Source organism: Leuciscus leuciscus, assembly GCF_965113295.1.
Source record: "Leuciscus leuciscus genome assembly, chromosome: 12".
Classification (NCBI taxonomy): domain Eukaryota; kingdom Metazoa; phylum Chordata; class Actinopteri; order Cypriniformes; family Leuciscidae; genus Leuciscus; species Leuciscus leuciscus.
In genome coordinates, this window is record NC_138736.1 from 21,939,733 (window position 1) to 21,959,999 (window position 20,267).

Sequence of the window (20,267 nt, forward strand, 5' to 3'; positions counted from 1 at the left end):
TGTTAGGAGGCTGACTGTTAGAGCTGCTAGGGCTCCTTGGGTTGATGAGGAATTAAAAGGATACATGGGTCAAAGAGAAAATGCAAGACAAGTGGCAAAGAAGTCTGGATTCTTATATGATTGGCAAATATATTGTAAATTGAGGAATTATGTCACCAACCTGAATAGAAAGAAGAAGAAATTGTATTATGAATCCAGGATTAATTGTATAAAACATGATGGAAAAAAGCTCTGGAGCACCTTAAATAATATCATGGGTAGAAAGAGTAATTTGACCCCATCATGGATTGAAGTGGAAGGATCGTTTACCTGCAAATTATTTTAATGATTATTTCATTGATAAAGTTTGTAAACTAAGGCAGAAAATGCCAACATCATACTGTGAGTTAACTTATTTATGTATATCAGAAGAAATAATGAATGATAAGAACTGTTCATTTAAATTTCGAGAAGTGACATGAGAAGAAGTAAAACAACTATTATTGTCTATTAATAATGACAAGCCACCCGGTACGGACAACCTGGATGGAAAGCTATTGAGGATGGTAGCAGACCACATTGCCACTCCCATATGTAATATCTTTAATCTGAGTCTTGAGAGGAAAGTGTGCCCACAAGTGTGGAAAGAAGCAAAGGTAATTCCCTTAGCGAAAAATGCTCGTGCTGTTTTTTCTGGCTCTAATAGTCGACCAATTAGTTTGTTACCTGCTATAAGTAAACTTTTAGAAAAAAATTTATTTAACCAGATACAAGGTTATTTCACTATGAATGAATTGTTAAGCAAATACCAGCATGCTTATAGAGAAGGAAATACAACTTGTACAGCTCTTGCACAAATGACAGATGATTGGTTAAAGTATATTGATCACCAAAATATTGTCGGAGCAGTATTATTAGATTTTAGTGCTGCCTTTGACATAATTGACCATAGTTTGTTACTAGGGAAACTCAAATGTTATGGTTTTACACCATCTGCATTAGCATGGGTAGAGAGCTACTTGACAGATAGAACACAGAAGGTGTATTTCAATGGAAGTTTCTCTGAGGTGAGGTCTGTAGCATGTGGGATTCCACACGGGTCTTCATTAGGACCATTGCTTTTTTCTATCTTTACGAATGATCTCCCACTGGTCTGTAAAAGAGCTTCTGTGTCTATGTATGCGGATGATGTAACACTATATATGCCTGCACCAGCTTTAGAAAACATTACTGCAGCTCTCAACAATGAGTTGCAGATGGTATTTAATTGGGTTACTGATAATAAACTTGTTTTAAATATACCCAAGACTAAAAGTATCTTATTTGGAACTAAATGTTCATTAAAAACAAGGCCCATGTTGGATTTAGTACTAAATAATGTTGCTGTTGAGCAGGCACATGAAATAAAGCTTCTTGGGGTAACCTTAGACTGTACTTTGTCGTGGTCAAGACATATAGAAGAAGTGGTGAAAAAGATGGGGAGAAATATATCTGTAGTTAAGAGGTGTTATTCGTTTTTAAATCCATATTTAACTAAACATGTTTTGCAGACCCTAGTGTTATCACACTTAGATTATTGCTCTGTGGTTTGGTCAGGAACTACAAAGAAGAATTTAGGGAAACTACAGAGGGTTCAGAATAGAGCTGCTCGTTTAGCCCTTTGCTGTACAATAAGGGCTAATGTTAACAAAATGCACGGCAAACTCTTTTGGTTAACGGTTGATGGAAGGTTAAAAGCATCACTTCTTGGCTTTATAAATAAAATTAATTTATGGAAAACTCCTGACTGTCTGTATAGGCAACTTACTCTGAGTTCTAATGTACATACATATCTCACGAGGCATGCCGTCATTGGTAAATATATTATTCCAAAATCCAGAACAAACTCAAAACAACGTACAGTGTTGTATAGAGCTATGGTTGAATGGAACTCTCTTCCAGGTCATATTGTTAAAACTCAAAATAATATTGGTTTTAAAAAACAGATACAGGATTTTTTTTATGTTAGCTTATATTAGTAGATAGAGTCTATCGTATGTGTGTGTGTGTGTGTATGTATATGTATATGTATATATATGTGTATGTGTATGTATATGTGTGTGTATGTATATATATGTGTATATTTGTATTTTGTGAGAATTTGTTGTTTTTGTGTATGATTGTGTATTGGTTGTGTATGTTTGTAATATGTTAATTTGTGCATTGATTATGTAGTACGTTTTATTCTTTATTCGTGTTATGTGTTTTGTGTGGACCCCAGGAAGAGTAGCGGATGCACTTTGTTGCATCAGCTAATGGGGATCCTAATAAATAAAAAATAAAAAATAAAAAAATTTAGTCATGTATGCAATAAACATTGCAAGGCTTGCAATTGAGTTAAATTATTTCTGTCACAAAGGTTTGGGCTGGATTCTGGCAATGTGTGCTCTATATAAACTGAGAGTCTATGGCAGCCTTTCCACTGATACTCTGATGGGACCTGATGAGGGGATGATATTGTTAATGAGCTGGGTGATGAGGAGACAAAAGTTGTAGAATAAAACTTTAAATCTGGCAACCCCACTTCCAAAAGTTTAGTTAGTAGTATTTATTATGACAGTGCGCTCTTAAACAGACACATTGAGTTGATGTATTTTAACCAGGGCAGACAAAATATCAGTTATTGATCACAACATCCAACATTGCATTTTTTTTCATGTTGTTCAGTTTTATCCAAACAAACTAGTTGTTAAAACCGATATCTGGTTTCTATTTACACATCTTTTGTGCTGTCTCTCTCTGTCAAAATATATACACTCAGTCCATAATATATATATATTTTTTTTTTTTTTTTTTTTTTTGCCTTTTAGACGCTTTCTTGTCATCAATCCTGAACGTGGATCAAAAACAAAGAAAGGACAAGTAACTTCTGCGAAAACTGGCCAAGTTGTGCAAAAAAAAGGTTTCCTCACTTCTGCGAAAACTTGCAGACTTTGAATGGGATTTCGTTTGCACTTTAATGGACTTCAAAACAGAAACAGCAATTCACTGCCATTATAAAGCTTGGAAGAGCCAGGACATTTTTTAAAAAATATAACTCGGATTGTATTCGCCTGAAAGAAGAATGTCATATACACCTAGGATGACTTGAGGATGAGTAAACCATGTGCTAATTAACATTTTTGGGTGAACTATCCCTTTAATTAAGTGCTAAGTGTTACCTGTTTGTTGTTAAGTGTTAAAATTTCATTTTATGTTTAAAAAAAAATTCAGCCAACATGTTCACAAAAGGCAATTTTCTGATCTTTGCTTCTAACCAAAATAAATGTTTTAAAACCCCCAAAAATTTGTTTTCTTTTTCCTAGTGTGACTACTAAGTAAAATTTAAAGTATAATATTTTAATTATGTAATAATAAAAGCAGTGTTCCCTGTAAAAATACAATTTATTGCTGTAGACAACAGTTTAATATTGTAAAAGTATGTGGTATATACTGTATTTGGTAATTACAGTGGAGTACTGTAAATGCTGTTTACTGTACTAGTGCTGTAAAAATACAGTATGTGGCTGGCAACCCAGCTGCCAGTATTTTACTGTAAATTTACAGTGAAAAGTTTGACAGTGAAAAATTAAAGGAAGTGTTTGAGTTTGTGGACGAGGAGTACACGGCTCTTTACTAGAATGTGCCGACATGGTGGCTAAATTTGTGGCCTGCTGTCAAACGTCCGCACGACTCCTGGCCAGCTGTCAAAAGCTATTTTTTATCTCTTGGAGAAGAACGCTGTCCATCAGCACTTTGGAAATTGCTCGCAAATTGTGAGGATGGAGAAGACGTGCCATGTGAACTCCAGGCATACTCGTTGTTTTTGCAAAATAGCCTCAAAGTTTTTTTTCGACGCAGTGCTTAAAGTTGAGGGAGACGAGACAACTGTGTGTGAACTTTTTTGAGTTGACGACCAATCTCAAATTGAAACTAGCGCAAAGGGAAAAGGATCGATTCTTTGGATTCGAGACCAGTACGCTCCTACAACAGTTTCGCACCGCACAGGTTGCTGTTATAGAGCAGGACTTTCTTATGTTCTATGAAAGAGTGCTTGCTTACCTACACAAGTGGTTTGATTTCACTGATGGCAACTACCTAAAGCACATCTCATGCCTGGCTATCAAGAGGGAATTTAGCTTCCAAGACCTCCGTGGAGCAGCTGAAGCATTAAAAATTTGCTTTAAACTGGACATGAACCAGTTGTATGATGAATTCTGTGTTCTTATGCCGCCCGCACGTAAAGGAAATCGCAACAACAACAAATCCTGTTGCATCTAAGTGGACAGCTCTGTTGAAGCACGTCCGTGCCCCAAACATAAAAGCTCTGGCATCTTTGGCTTTGAGCATTCCTGTCACCAACGCGTTCGTGGAGAGGGTGTTTTCTCTGATGACTGCTGCGTGGACAGAGACAAGGAACCGCGCAACTGTTGACCTCATAAAAAGTTAACTCCTGGTGAAGTGAACTACAGCTACACCTGCCAGGAGTTCTACAGACACATAATGAATGAGAAGGCCCTACTCGAAGCTGCCAGATCAGACAAAAAATATGAATTCAAGATGCACTGAATCCGGTAAGAATGCATTTAATCTTTCTAGTCTTTCCTAACGGAATTTATGTGCTTATTTGGAAATGTGCTTTTTAGCGATTGGATTATTATTTTCACTTTTAGATTGAATAGACACGTGCTGTTAAAATGAGTTTTATATTATTAGTGACGTTCACAGCGCCGGTCAGCGCTGTCATTAACATTTTTATAAAGCCTATTAGCATTTTAAAACATGTTAACATCACTGCAAAAAGACATCTAATATAAAATCAATATTTATTCACCTAGTATAATAATAGTAAGTTCTCTCCCTCGTGTCCCGCATTGTCCCGCAAAATCAGGTCTGCCAACAAACAGCAGCCAACTTTTACAGTTCCTATTGAAACAAACCAACGAGTTTATGCTGTATTCACCCCATGTAATTATGAGATGGCAACCTGGTTCTACCCAGAGCTGGATTTATGCATTTCTATGTCAACAATATCAATGGTGAAATTAATCTGCAATAGTCAGGTGGTACAAGTAAAAGCACTGTAAGTTGTTTATATGTATTATTATTGTAATGTTATGTGCTTTGAGACATGAGATAATTTAATGCCATCTCTCATCTCGTGATGCCTTGCAAACTCTGCTGTGTGCGTTCATGTGTTTTGACTTTGGAAAGCGCTGTGAAGGGAGGGTGGGATCTCATGCTTTCAAAGCTAGCTTGCTATTGCCTCTCCAAAATTGCCTACCCTACCTTTAAGTATATTCTTTTAAAATATTATTTCCGTAATAAGTATAGTCTTTTTAAGTAAATTATTTTAAAGTATATTATTTCTGAAATAAGTAGGCTAGTCTTTTGAAGTAAATTCTTCTTCTTTTTTTTTTTATTCTGTAATAAGCTGGCTAAAGTATAGGCTACTTGTTTTTCCACAAGGGCTGCTATACAAATTTTCTGTACTGTAGCCTACTCTTTATGCAATGCTGTTAAGTTGTAACTCAGGAAAATATGAATGTGTAAGGAATAATTCTTTCAAAATGCTGTGTTGAGTTGTGCTTCTGTTCTCTGCCTCTCCTGCGTTGCAGAGCTGCTGCTGGTGAGTGTGTGTGTGTGTGTGTGTGTGATGTCACACTTGTGTGGGTCATTTGAAGGTTAGCAGCCTCGGAAGGGTTCATAGAAAGTTCACTCGCATATATTAGGCAACTCAATCTTTCATTGTGTCGGAATGAACTAGTAGGAAATGAGCTGCACGCACGCAGGAGCCGAAATCCGTCATTGCGTGTTTAAACGCGATATATTTATAAAATAATTTATCATTACAGAGAACCTCTGTCGCTAACCGGAACGGGACCGGTCACAACACCGAGCGGAACCATATTTATCGGGATGGATCGCATTATTTTGTTGTCTGGTGACTGTGTGGAAACAGAAAGAGATTCGCGCGTACCAAACCATAGTGAGAGTTTGATGGAGTTTCTGTGAAAAATTGAAGGACAACCAGATTGTTATCTTATTCTTTTATTCTTCAGTGAAATAAAGTGCATAATGTTTGACTGTATGGATGTGTTATCGGGACACATGCTGGAGTTTTACTCGTCCAGTTCCTCGTCATGCATGTTGCAGGAGAAAGCGTTCAAAGCGTGCTTCAGCTGGCAACACCGACGCAACAAACACTGTATGTCTATACTTTCATTCCTTTAACTATCAATGTTTTATAATGATTCATATGCATGACGCTTAATTAATGAAAAATCAGCCTTGTATTGCCTTTTGCAAAAATTCATTGTAATAAAGTATTAATTAACCATAACAAAAAATACCAAGGTAAGACTATCTACCACGGTAGTTCAGTTGTATTATATCAGAGTACCAAGGTAATACACTATGTTATGTTGATCACTTACCATGGTAATATGTTTTTTTTAAACCATAAATACCATGGTTTATGATAATGGTAATCATTCAGTAACATGGTATTTATCTGATAGCATTGTATAAATTCCATGAAATTGGCATCTGATACATCACTGTACCATGGTAAAATCCTGGTCCTTTTTTGGAAAGGTTTGCTCTATACACACACACACCTGACAAACAGTTTACTATGATACAAATGATGATACAATTAAAAATTATACCATACATTACTAATAACAGCAATACATATTCATCTAAAGTAGCCTATTACAAGTATTAGCACAGTATTACTATGTTTTCTTTTTGGACAATAACTTTATATGTAGTACAATGCATTTCTAAAATGTTGGCACATACAGTAGCATATATTTGGCAATTAATTCAATATAATTGAAGTAACATAAAACTAATGAATAACATGTACTTTACATCTAATTATTTTATGGTGCAGCTTGTAGTTAAAATGTTTTATTGTTTAATATTGTTATTACAATATATATATATATATATATATATATATATATATATATATATAATTACTAGTATTTGTTGCATGGATAATGTTTAGTAAAGTGTTACCAAACATTTTAGTGATCAGTTAATGTTTATGGTCTAATTAATAATTAAATATTAGGTACCTATAGCAGAATGTTATTAAATTAAATGTTCATGCTCTAATATGTACATGTCATAAAGCTTCTCACTTTCGCCAAGCCTGAGATACTATATTTTCCACTCATATTATCTGGTGTGTAGCCAAAATCTAAATACCTGGAACATGCCTATGATGTCCAAAAACACAAGCCACCAAATTTTTAGATACAGCCAAACACTATATATCTGCATGGTGTGGATTGGAAGCTGTTTCCCCTCTATGAAGGTTATGGTTTAGGAATGTGCTCTGTAAACATTCATGATTTTGACACCCACTGGCTCCAACCCACACTCAGACAGACAGATATACACAAAAACAACTTTTAAACATTGCTAACTTCATAACATAAATATATATATATATATATATATATATATATATATATATATATATATATATATATATATATATATATATGAGTTTGCTTGAGTGCTCATTTGTTGTGAAAGCATGTCCTCCACGCAAGTCATCCAAATGTCTGTTTGGTCCTTTACCGTCAAAAGCATTATTTATTTTTACGTCCTAATGACCCTCACGAAGATAGCACTGAGTGCATGTTCACTGTCATTTCCCCATCCATGTTTGCTCAGTGGACACAAATCAAAGCAAAGTGGCACTGATCAGACGGCAGCCGTCTGACAGTGTCAACAGCCCACTCAAGCTCCCTGAGATGCCCGCGTTCGTGCTGTACTGAAGCGATTACCACAACCCATTCACTCAATGTGACTGAATATCTTCTCTATATGAGCTCTATCTTGAACTTTCCCCAGACCTGCTTGATCTCACCAAAGTTTAAAAATGCAACTGTATTTAAATAAAACAAAATCTGTACTACAGGATCATGTAAAAGAATTTTCACAAATCATATCTTATGTAGTGTGTCATTTGGTTGAGCAGCTATGAGTAATTTAATAATTTTCTATGGGCCAACAGATTCTTTAGTATTCACTCAACCTTTTTTTGCATCTCATAGAATTAGAAAATGGTCGTCATTAGTGTATTACATTTGCTCTGATAAATCAGCTTGTGTTCATCTGTGGTGCAATGAATTTACATTCAGGATGTAGGATGAATTTGCTCCTTTGTTCTTTATTTTATACTTTTTATAGTAAAAAAATAACAAAAAATATATATATATATATATGGTTTAGGAATGTGCTCCTAAATTATATATATATATATATATATATATATATATATATATATATATATATATATATATATATATATATATATATATAATTTAATTATATATATATAATTTAATTATACATATATAATTATTATTTGTATTATTATTCTTTTTAATTTTTTCATTTATGTTCAAAAAAGATTCCATTTAATTCTGCTTGAACTGAAAAGCCTTTCAACAGGGTCAGCTGAGTATTTTAATTGACATATTTTGAGTAATGGAACACTTTACCATATTAATAAGGGACATGGAAAATGTGAGCTTGCTAAAAACAGCTCCCCTCTCTGATCATGTTTTGCAATGATGAGAAATAGAAAACAATAGAGCTCTCTAGCTACATTATACTCCATTCCTAAAATAAGGTAGAATTCTGCAGTCTGCAGTCAACTGCACAAAGATCTAGTGGAGAATCTTGTTGGCTGTGTTTGAAATAATACTAATTGATAAAAATAAAAACTAAGAGATTGCCAAAATTCATTTTGATTGAATTCATGTTTTTTTGGTGTATTATTCAAGCAATACGGTATAGTAATAACATTAGTATTAGATTTAATATATTTTTAAGTTAATTCATAAAATGGCATCCTTAATCTTGAAGATATAGTCCCTGATTATTAGTTGGTCTCTATCAGTGTTAAGTAGTGATATACTGTGCACACAGTATAACTTGTGAACAGGTGTTTCATGTCATAGCTGTTACTAGTAGTAGCTGTTACTGATATATATATATATATATATATTTTTTTTTCAATGGTCGACTTATAACTAGACAGTGGGTGATCTAATGTGATATAGACTAATACTATTAGAACAATTATGTCTCTGAGCTTTTTTTCTTTTTTTTTTTTTTACTTTGTACCAGCAAGTAAATAAAAAAGTAAATAAAAGTTTTATTGCTTTTTATGCTTTTATTTTTTTTTGTAGGACATGAGAGGATAAGCCAACGAGGTTTGTGGTAAAACTAAAAATTGGCAAATATTGGCCTAGTAGTGTCATCATATACATTTATTGACCACTTGTCAGTCACTTTTTACAGTATTGTGTATTTTAGCATTGCTGGAATGCTGCATTGACCATTGTATCAGCATCTGGAATATCTGTTTTATAAAGTCAACCAGATTTGAGAAGCCTGTCACATATATCGACTATTTTATTTATCTAATTTAAGCAGTTCAACACACCAAATTTGTGTTGGGCTCAAAACAACAGTATTCCCACACCACTAGTCTGTCATCAGAGCTCTTAGCTATGTTTGAACCCTTTAGCCTCAGCATGTGAAAACATCATAAGAGGAGTTTGGAGATTAAAGCAAGATATTTATACAGCTCCCTCCATTATGCTAGCGTGATATGTGCTAATTACAACCATTGCTTGCTTGCTCTCTGTCTTTCTCCCTCTTTAGTGCTTCACAGGCAAACTTGAAAGGCCATACGCACAGTGTGCACAGCAAGCTAATTTTGTGGGTCTGTGATGTGACGGCTGAACGGTGGGAATAAAAAAGCTCTAAAACAACTTAGAAATGGGATGAAGCTGCATGTAATATGTAGTTGATGGTTGGACTTGCTATTACTATTTATCATACTGCACTGAAAGTTAATGAGTTAATTTGAATAAAGCCCTAAAATCTTTTTTAGCCTTCTTGTCATTTCACAATAACAAAAATTTAGATTTTAGACTTAAGTTCTTGGTCAAGTTAATTATTTAAATTCTATTTTCTAAAATACAAAAATACTGCTACTTTTAAGTGCTTTTTTATATATAGATTTAATGCCATCTAATAATCTAGCATTGTTCACACACAGGATTTTTTAGAAGCTCTTGGAAACAGTTGCATCTCTATGTATGAGCAGTACTGACTGGATGTGGATTATAATTATCAGTCATAGCCTGTAGTGTGTGTTGTAGCACTGTTTTAGGCATCTTACATTGCGGACATTTCAGTTTATTGCTCTGGCCACATCTGCACTCCTCATGCCTCCCTGTAGCAGGACTATCAGGAGTCAGTAGGAAGGTATCTTTACTGTCCAAAGTTTTTGTAACTGACCTTAATTGTCTTCTGCCTGTAAACTGATAGGGCCATCAGCTTGTCAAGTGAAGTCAAGTCACCTTTATTTATATAGCGCTTTTTATAATACAGATTGTTTTAAAGCAGCTTTATAGAGATAACAGGAAAATAATGCAACAAAGTTTGTTTCTAGAAGAAAATAGCGTCACAGTCCAGCTTAAGTAAGTTCAGTGGTGGTTCATTTTTGTTGTAAAAAAGTTATTAATTTAGTTAATTTATACAGCCGCTCTGGAGAAAACAGTGATGTCATCGTCAGCTTAGTTCATTTTTCATACAATGGTGTCAATGCAGGCAGATCAAAAATATTGTTGAATATTAAATAAAATGTCCCCAAGCTTGTGCCAGCGGAAACCCTCTTTTGGCGTTAAAAAACTACTGCCAGGATTTACTAATGACACGCAGTGAAAAATTATCGCTGAAAAGGCGTGGACATAGTTGTTTTTGCGCCTGACCTTATTGCCTATACATTTGTAGGAGTTTCCCTTTTAGACACAAAATTTATGGGAGGAAAGTATTTGAATGAATCAGACAAGGTGATTTACTAAGGTTTGTGCTAGTCAGTTTAATGGTATTTGTGCCATTATTTACCGCCCCAAAAAAGCATGTCTTAAACCAGACGCTAATTTGTGCTGCTCTTGGTAGATTCCCTGGCCCTCATGTGATCCTGCCATGTGTTCTGTGCTGTCATGTTGTCATTGGTTCATTGTGCACAGGTGTGTCCTGTTCAATCATTAGTCTTGTGTGTATTTAAACCCTCATGTTTGCCATGTGTCCTTTTCAAGTATTATTTCCCTGTAACCTCTGTTGGTAAGGCCATGTCCTTGTTTTGAGTTTCATGCCATGCCTTTGTTTTATGTTTAATCTTGTTTTGAATAATTACTGCACTTGGGTTCTTCCAACTTGTCATCAATGGAACTTGATTACAGAATACTTGACCACCCATGAACCCAGCAGTTTGTCTCTTGCGCCTCTGCCAAGGCGACCAGGCCATTGAGAACTATGTTGAGGAGTTTTGTGCACTTTGCCACCAGGTGGGCTTTAATGACACTGCACTCAAAGACATTTTTCGAGCTGGATTAAATGAGCACTTGGTTTATCTAAAGACGGACAATACCGCACACTGAACTTTGACTCAGTACCTTGACTTTGCACATTTACTGAGCGGTTCTTCATTTACTGTGGGAATTGTAGATGATGGGCTCCACAATCCCGCATTACACACCACAGCCAGAGCCAACACTCTGTAATCAAGTTCCACTGATAGCAAGTTTGAAGTACCCAAGTGCACTATTTATTCAAAACAAGATCAAACATAAAACAAAGGCATGGCATAAAACTCAATACAAGGACATAGCCTTACCAACAGGGAACAGAGGTTACAGGGAAACAATACTTGACAAGGACACATTGCAAACATGAGGGCTTAAATACACACAAGACTAATGACTGAACAATACACATCTGTGCACAATGAACCAATGACAACATGACAGCACAGAGCACATGACAGGATCACATGAGGGCCAGGGAATCACATGACAAGACAGGAAACATGACTGACATGAAACAACAATTATTGTTGTTATTGTAAGTGACAAATATTTATAACTTTTACTCCATCTAATTATATGTAAGTGTGAACTAGTGAATTGTTGTTGGCGAAATATATACATACTGCAATGATTCTTGAACTCTTTTGGAAGTAATTCCGAATTGGACATGATCCATGGGTGATGTCGCAGGCACAATTGCTACTGACGTCACTTGCAGAGGAAGTGATGGATACTGAGATTGCAAGTCTGCGAATGCAAGTCTGCGAGTGCAAGTCTGTAGCCAAACACTATTGGGTGTTTCAGTTTCATGTCCAATATATTTCTAAAATGTAAAAGCTCTAATTTCATCACTGGTAACACTTTATAATAACGTTCAGTTGTAAGTCATTTATAAGTGGTTAGTTAATGATGAATTAATCATTTACAAAACATGACTATGCATTCATAAATGATTAATAAGTGATATGTTCATTATTTTATGTATGTTTTGTAGATTCAGTTATAAGTCATTTACATTTGATTAGTTAATAATGAACTAATAATTTACAAAACATGACTATGCGTTTCATAAATGTTTAATAAATTGTTACATTTTTTTTAATGTTTTGCTCACATCGGGTGCACAGTGGTTAAAGACTCCATGTGTTTCAGAGAAGACAGCTGTCTATACCCTCACCAGTCAGCACTTACAGTGCAGTACACACTACAGTGTTCAACACCTGCTATAGATGCACTGTAAAGAGGTTGCTGTAAATTTTACAGTAACTTACTGGCAGCTGGATGCCAGTAAGTTACTGTAAAATGTTTTACAGTATTATTACTGTATTTTCACTTACAGTATACTGTACCATTTACTGTAATTGCATTTACAGTATTATTACTGTATTTTCACTTACTGTATACTGTATCATTTACTGTACTTGCATTTACAGTATTATTACCGTATTTTCATTTACAGTATTAGTATTGTTTTTTGTTTTTGTTTTTCATTTAAATTATCTTTTTTTAATTTATGTTTACCCCACCCCCCAAAAAATCACAATAACTCACAAACATTTGTCCTTATAATATTCTTTTTAATCGTTGAACATTTTGTTTTAGAAGTACAAATTACAAATCTTGACCTTTAGGAGCCACTAGCTGAAGAAAAAAAAAGGCAACATCTCCAAAGTCCATAGAATTAATCTCCTGGTGACCATTTATATCTGTAGCATGGCAAAAACGTACACACACTGAAAAGCAAAACAGGCCTTAAAACAATAAAATACAGTCAAAGTCAGTGTTGTGTTGTTACATTTCAGTAATTTTGCCAGTCAAAGTTGACAACCTCTCTGATGAGAAACACTGAGGGTTTCAGGCTGATGCTTTTCTTTGGACCTTTCCAGATTTCCATCTGATCTGTGCCTTTGGTGTTTGGTGCCATCAGGGTTGACTCTCAGAATGAACCTGCAAACACAAGCAGGGAAAAAATATATAATTTTTTCAGACCGGTGTTGGCAGAATTTTCCCTAACCCTCAAACTTGATGCTGCATGTACTTTGGCGTTAATAAAAACACTACATCTGATTCTGAATCCACCTACAGTAGTGGTGGGGGAAAAATCGATTCTGTTCAGTGTCGCGATATTTTGCGCACGCAATTATATTGATACAGTAGTGCAAAGTATTCCAATATAGGTTATAAGGCTGTGACGGTGGCAGTTTTTTTTACCTGCAGTAGTTGGGGGGTTATTATGAAAATTGAAATAAAAAAATGTAGTTTATTCGAGCAAAAAAGTCTTTATTTGAGCAATTCCGTCAAAGAAGCAACACAAAGCCTGTAAAGCATTCAAATACATATCAGTAAATATTAGAAACTTACATAATAGAAAAGTTAAATCTATATAAAAAAAAAAAAAACTTTCGTTTAATACTTCCACACAAAGACACGTGATTCCACATGAAGCCATACCGCTCTGTGCTTTGAGAGGGATGACACGAGGAGGAAAGAGACCATCGATCTATTTTCTGATATCTTCATGTTTTCTACTTGTTGTAAAAGGTATGAAAAGTGAATTTAATCTTCCACAAGGGCAAGACATTTAAGCTATGTTTGAAATTGCGCTGCCAAAGAGAGCGAAACTAAAAATCAAATAAACTTGACGCGCCGTACATGTCTAATAACAAGCAAAACCTGTGTTGAAATGAATCTGACGTGCAAGTAAAAATGTAGGCTATCTGTCCTACAACGTTTTTCTACTTTACCACAGTAAAGAATGTGAATGTAATAGGCCTAAATAAAAGCGAACCAAGGAAGAAACGTTTATAATCCCCTTCGAAAATCGAGACGTAAGTGAAGATTTTGGGAAAAAAACAAGGTATTAAATGCAGGGATGAGTCACAATTTTTGGATATTCGATTAGTTTATTTAATTATAGAATTATAGTATATCGAATAGGTTGTGTAATTATTCTCTAAAATAAAATCTCCATGTTTTTGGTGCTAATGCGGTGGTGACGCGTTCATATAATTACGTTCTGTAATAAGGTCCTGTGTCCTGAATGTTCAAGGACAAAGTTTTTGCACTAGCCTCCAGTAAATGTGTAGAAGATGTTCACAGATTTAATGTGACATTTGTAGTGAGTTGAGCAGTCTTATTTTTTGTAATGTCTTTGAATAATATGGGGGACATGAATCGCAATATATCGCAGAATCGAATCGCAATACTTGCTGTATCGCAATGTTAGGAAGCGCAATAATATTGAATTGTGGCCCAAATATCGCAATACTATCGAATCATCAAATTTTTGCCAATTTCCACCCCTAACCTACAGGGATGGTATTACCCCATAATACATTACATTAAAATCATTAAAGCTTCATTCTTTTTCAATATTCCTGTAGCTTAGATTTCCAGGGAATGGATAATTTAAATTAAACTTAATACAATGTAAGTTGCTTTGGATAAAAGTGACTTCCAAATGCATGCATGTAAATGTAATGTAATGTAAAAAAAAAAAAATATATATATATATATATATATATTGGTTTACCTGATTCTGCATTCGACAAAATAGACAGCTAATGCTGAAGAGTCGTCTGTTAGCAGTTGTAACTGGATGATGATTCTGCCCTTCATTGTCAGCATCCATGTTTTTGCTTTGAGAACAGACTCTCCTGAAACAGATAAAGTCACAGCAGCCTTTTAGTGTTATAGTTTACAGAAAAAAAAACTAAAATACAATAACAGAACTTATTACTAACAACAATAACATGTGGGGTGAAGATGAGGTAAGATATAATGTTGTATGGTGTTTATAGTTTTTAATCAATTAAACAACATTAAAAATATTAGTTAGCAAAACTTTGCTATATTGATAATGGTATATTGCTAACCCTTTCCTCCTCCTTCTCCTCTTCCTCCTCCAACGTCAACCCGTTCTGTGTATTAGTGGAGAGCGTCAGCAGTGATGTACAGTCCGGAGGGAATGGCCGCTGCAAATTCAAAATAAAGAACAGAAAAGAACATGTTTGCCTGCTTAACTAATGCATACTTCAGCTAATTTAGTTGATGTCATCTTACTCACCTGTAGATGTTATCACCATTACGAAGGCAATCACAAAAAAGACTCCAAAATACACCTCCGACATTTCAGACGACATAATTCAGACCACAAACTTGAAAATAAAACAAAAGATGAAATTAACAATGGTGTTGGATAAAGGGTTAGTTTACTCAAAATTGTAAATTCTGTCACCATTTACTCACCCTCAACTTGTTCATAACTTCCATTAAATTATTTAATGTGCTGTATACAAAAGAAGATATTTTAAAGAACATGAGCAACCAAACAGTTACTGGTCCCCATTGACATCCAAAGTATTTTTTCTATTATAGAAGTCCATGCGGACCAGCCACTATTTACCAACATTATTCAAAATATCTTATTTTATATCTTAATAATATCTTATTTTACATAAATGTTCAGACGAAAGAACTTCATGCAAGTTTAGAACACGTTGTGGGCGAGTAAATGATGACATACATAATTTTCTGTTTAAGGTGTACTACGTTATCCCTTTAACTAAGTTTTACTCAGTATTTACGCTGTACATCTGCCAAAAAGTTGTGAAAGAGGAGACAGAACATACCAAAGTTATTATGCTTCTCTGTTTAATAAGTTTACTTCGGCTAATTTAGGTGAAGGTGACCATAACGTTACATACCAGTTGATGTTATCACAATGAAAAGGCTCCAACACACTCCATCGTTGCAGATGGCATTATCCAGATCACAAACCTGAAAATAAATCATATAGGCCTACGTGAAAATATTGTTTAAAACCCGCACTTTAACAAGGGTTTCGTCTATCTCACTTTACCTCAGTATTTCACGTTGAGTTCGCTGTTAGCTCGGTTAACGTTACCGTCAACTCCGCCCGCCTGATGAGCTAACTTGCGTTAAAGAGGCAGAGGAACACACAACCATTATTTTTTATAGTTTTAACTAAAGAATATTTCGGCTAATATAGGTGAACTTAACTTACTCACCAGTTAATATTATCACCGTGACAGCGACCCGGCCGACAGTCAGGAAAAAAGACAGTAATAAAGGCACCAAAAAAAACATTCTGACGACAGTCAGGAAAAAAAGACACTAAAACCATTCAGACGAAAACAAAACGATACATCATGTTAGTTTGCTGTTAACATAAGTAAAAACATTTGAAAATGTTTATTTTACATAAAATAGAAATTATATACTAACCTTTTTGGTGAGTTACATGATCTTTTGTCCGTGCATTAACTGCCACTTCACCCCTCAAAAAAACACTTGAAAAGAAATCCCTCTTGCCATTGGTCAGTTTTTCGCGGGCAAGTTCACTACTGTAAATTGATTTACAGTAGTGAAGAATTACAGTAGTGACCCTATATTTTCCCATAATCCTTTGCTGTTTACAGTAACATACTGTATACATATTTTACAGTATCTTACTGTACATATTACAGTAAAATACTGTTCAAATTACAGAAATCCGTTACAGTGTGTGTAAACTCATGAATAAATCATTTACAACCCTTTCTGCATCCCCTAATCTAAAGTGTAAACTATTCATCACTTGTACATGTGTTACACATCATTCATAGATAAGATTCGTTGATCTTATGCCTTATTGATTCTTGAAGTGGTAATCTACGAATAAATGATTTATTCATGCGTTTACACATCACTGTGTTGAACACTGTTACCTACCTGTTACAAATGATCTGTACGTGTATGCAAGGCATTTACAACACTTTCTGCACCCTCTAATTGCTACATACATACAAAAAAATTTAAAAAAATTATTAAACATTTATGAAACGCATATTCATGTTTTGTAAATGATTAGTTAATCATTAACTAATCAATTGCAAATGACTTATAACTGAATCTACAAAACATACATACAATTATTAACATATCACTTATTAATAATTTATGAATGCATAGTCATGTTTCATAAATAATTAGTTAATCATTTACTAATCACTTGTAAATGACTTGTAAGAGAATTTACAAAACATACATAAAATGTTAGTATATCACTTGCTAATCATTTATGAATGTTTTGTAAACGATTAGTTCATCATTAACTAACCACTTATAAATGACTTACAACTGAACGTTATTATAAAGTGTTACCAGTATGGTACCAGAAATCCTTCCAGGAACTATATGAAAGATACATTTTTGTTTTGTATTATGCTGTAATTGCCATTTGGATCATTTTGAGATTCCCTTTAGGATTGGTCGGTAGAAGTTCCAATAGGAATCCTGTACACATTCCTTCAGAATTGTTATTTTCATTCCCATTCTCTCTCTTTCTGTGGCAACCTGGGTTGACTGTGTGCATCAGCAGTGCTGTTTCTAGTTTGTTTTCCTGAGTGAATGGCCTGGAATGGGTGTAAGAGTTTCCTGTTTGACCCTGCAGTGGGTTCAGCCAGAGGGTAGGAGTTCAGTGAGACAAACCATGAGACTTTCTTTAACAGCACAGCTCACCATTTTTGCCAACCTCTTTTTGGCCTGTCTGTCATTGTCCTTTTATCATCTATTGGCTGCTCTGTGTATGTTAGCATGCGGGAAGTCGCCTGGCCACTTAGATGAGATTTAATCACCCAGAAAATGGAGAAAGGTTCCTATACACCTCATGTGGTGAATGCAGAAAGAGTAAATGGAAATGCCTTTATGTGCCTCATGTGTCCGCAGGTGTCCTGAACCTCTCATCGCTACCCCAAAATAAACAGCAATGAGTTAAATGTAAGAATTGTTTTTTATATTCTACAGATATCATCTTTCTCCTTCTCTCTGGTGTAATGACCCAGAGTTATAATGGAAGAATGCCTATAGTGTTACAATTATGATTTAGTCATAAATGTGCTGCCGTAAGGTGGCATGGTGGCTCAGTGGGTTGTCTCACAGCAGGAAGATCCCAGGTTTGAGTCATGGCTGAGCCAAAAGGCATTTGTGGAGTTTAGATTTAAGATGGATAGATGTGTAGCACTACATTCATGTAGTTGTGTGCAGGATGTTTTATGCCTTATGATTGTGGACTAGAGATATCTTGTAAATACTTCATTGTACCTATTAAGTAGGGGTGGGAGAAAAAATCGATGCATCGCGATTCTCTATCCCACGATTCTGGATCGATTTTGAGAATTTCAGAATATTAACCGCAGCTGCGCGATGGCTTATATATATAAAAAAAAAGAAATTCACTGACAGAAGGCTGCTTTCAATTTCAAATGATAACGTGCACTTTGTGAAGAGCGCTCGCACATGCGGCTGTGCTGGTTAAATGTCCTTACATCTCAAAATGCTTTTATGACGTGAAATGAATGTAAATACAGTCAGTGATGTCTTAAGGTATTAAACAGACAGGACAAACCACGTCTTATATTTCAAAATATATTTGTTCATTAGTGTGAATGCAGCTAATTAGATCTCCTGCTGTCTATGATGTCATCAGTAATAATCAAACAACAGTTAAGCTGAGAGAAAAATCCCTTACAGCTCTTGAATGAAAAATGATCAGATACTCTTAAATACTGAAAGCACTCTTTGTTTATTGCTTGTAATTCTTTAATAATCTTTAATAAAATGTTGTATTTGTTCTTCTTTATTATTTACTTCTTGCTTTTATGTTTTGAAGCATATAATAGTTTATATATTTAAAATTCTTAACATACAATTGTTTTACAGTTTTTAATTTGTAATTATTTTTAAAAGTGCTTATAATTACGTATGTAATTAAATTAAATTAAATAGAAAGATCTTAAGATTTTCAAGTCAGTAAAGTTAATTTAATAATTAAAATTAATAAACGTAAACTAAAATTAATAAGAAAAAAAGTAGATTAAGAATCATTTTGGAATCAGATCGTGACCGCAACTGCACCAGCCTATCGATAGAGGCCCCTCATGACGTCAGAACCAATGAGGGTGCTTCGCGCCCATTACGTCATGTCCCGCCGAAAGCGGGTCGGGCTAGGGCTATAAATACAGCCCAGAGAGGCTGGTTTGGTCAGTTTTTTTCATCGCTGAAGCGAATCAGAACGTGACGCATGCACGGCAAGATACGCAAGTACTCGTTCCCTCTTCTAGAGAGAACCGAGGTTACGTTAGTAACCGAGTACGTTCTCTTACGAGAGGTTCTCTCGTACTTGTGTAAGTATCTTACGCTAGGGGAACACAGTGTAAAACGCCGTGCGTGCTTGAGACATAACACTAAAGTCCCAAGGGCAGGTGCCCGGGGCTCATACAGTGCCTAATCACAAGGGACTCACAGAGAATCCGGGAAGAGGGGCTAGAATAGCATCATTCCTGTAATATAGAGCTCTGATAAGAGCATATTATATCAAGTGTTCCACACAGCCAGGGCGAGCTCGGCCTGGACTGATAAATATGGGGGACTTACGCACTGCCCACAGAAGTATACAGACGATCAGTGATCGACGCTCTTGCAGTTTCAGCATCCTGAGCCGATAGCATCGGGCGGGCAATATTGAAAAATAAAACCGAGAGCAACCTAGCTTGTAAAGCGGGAACCTCGAGGTTATAAAACCTTATAAATGTAGACGGGGAGGCTCAGCCTGCCGCCATACAGATATCTTGCAAGGCAATCCCACTGGACCAAGCCCACGACGAGGCCATGCCTCTTGTGGTGTGCGCTTTGACACCTATCGGGCATTGCAGGCCCTTGGATGTGTAAGCTAGCGCTATAGCATCAACTATCCATCTGGATAGACTCTGTTTTGATGCAGCTAGTCCCTTAGAACGTCCGCTGAACAAAACAAAGAGCTGCTCCGTCTGTCTGAAAACAGATGAGTGAGACACA

At 35.4% G+C, this 20,267-nt stretch overlaps 1 protein-coding gene and 2 long non-coding RNA genes across 7 annotated transcripts in view; 1 reads left to right on the forward strand and 2 right to left on the reverse strand.

Moving 5' to 3' along the window:
• The window catches only part of LOC309511627, a 216,751-nt gene extending 204,246 nt beyond the window's left edge, over positions 1 to 12,505 (reverse strand). Inside the window, exon 1 of the long non-coding RNA XR_014210738.1 lies at positions 12,264 to 12,505. This is a non-coding gene — a long non-coding RNA (uncharacterized lncRNA). The remainder of the gene's footprint in view (positions 1 to 12,263) is intronic.
• The window catches only part of LOC309511499 (retinoic acid receptor beta-like), a 327,730-nt gene continuing 313,161 nt past the window's right edge, over positions 5,699 to 20,267 (forward strand). Inside the window, exon 1 of the mRNA XM_082186743.1 lies at positions 5,699 to 6,205. Coding sequence (XP_082042869.1) covers positions 6,076 to 6,205 — 130 coding nt within the window. The 5' untranslated portion in view covers positions 5,699 to 6,075. The remainder of the gene's footprint in view (positions 6,206 to 20,267) is intronic.
• On the reverse strand, positions 12,968 to 16,956 carry LOC309511560. 5 transcript variants are annotated; one of them, XR_014210664.1, is made up of 8 exons: positions 16,659 to 16,955; positions 16,442 to 16,547; positions 16,273 to 16,341; positions 16,118 to 16,190; positions 15,478 to 15,568; positions 15,287 to 15,385; positions 14,944 to 15,067; positions 12,968 to 13,358 (listed from the first exon to the last, which is right to left on the reverse strand). It is a non-coding gene; the product is annotated as an uncharacterized lncRNA (long non-coding RNA). The 5 variants fall into 5 exon arrangements; XR_014210665.1 differs by having other exon boundaries at positions 16,273 to 16,345; XR_014210663.1 differs by having other exon boundaries at positions 16,273 to 16,547; positions 16,659 to 16,956.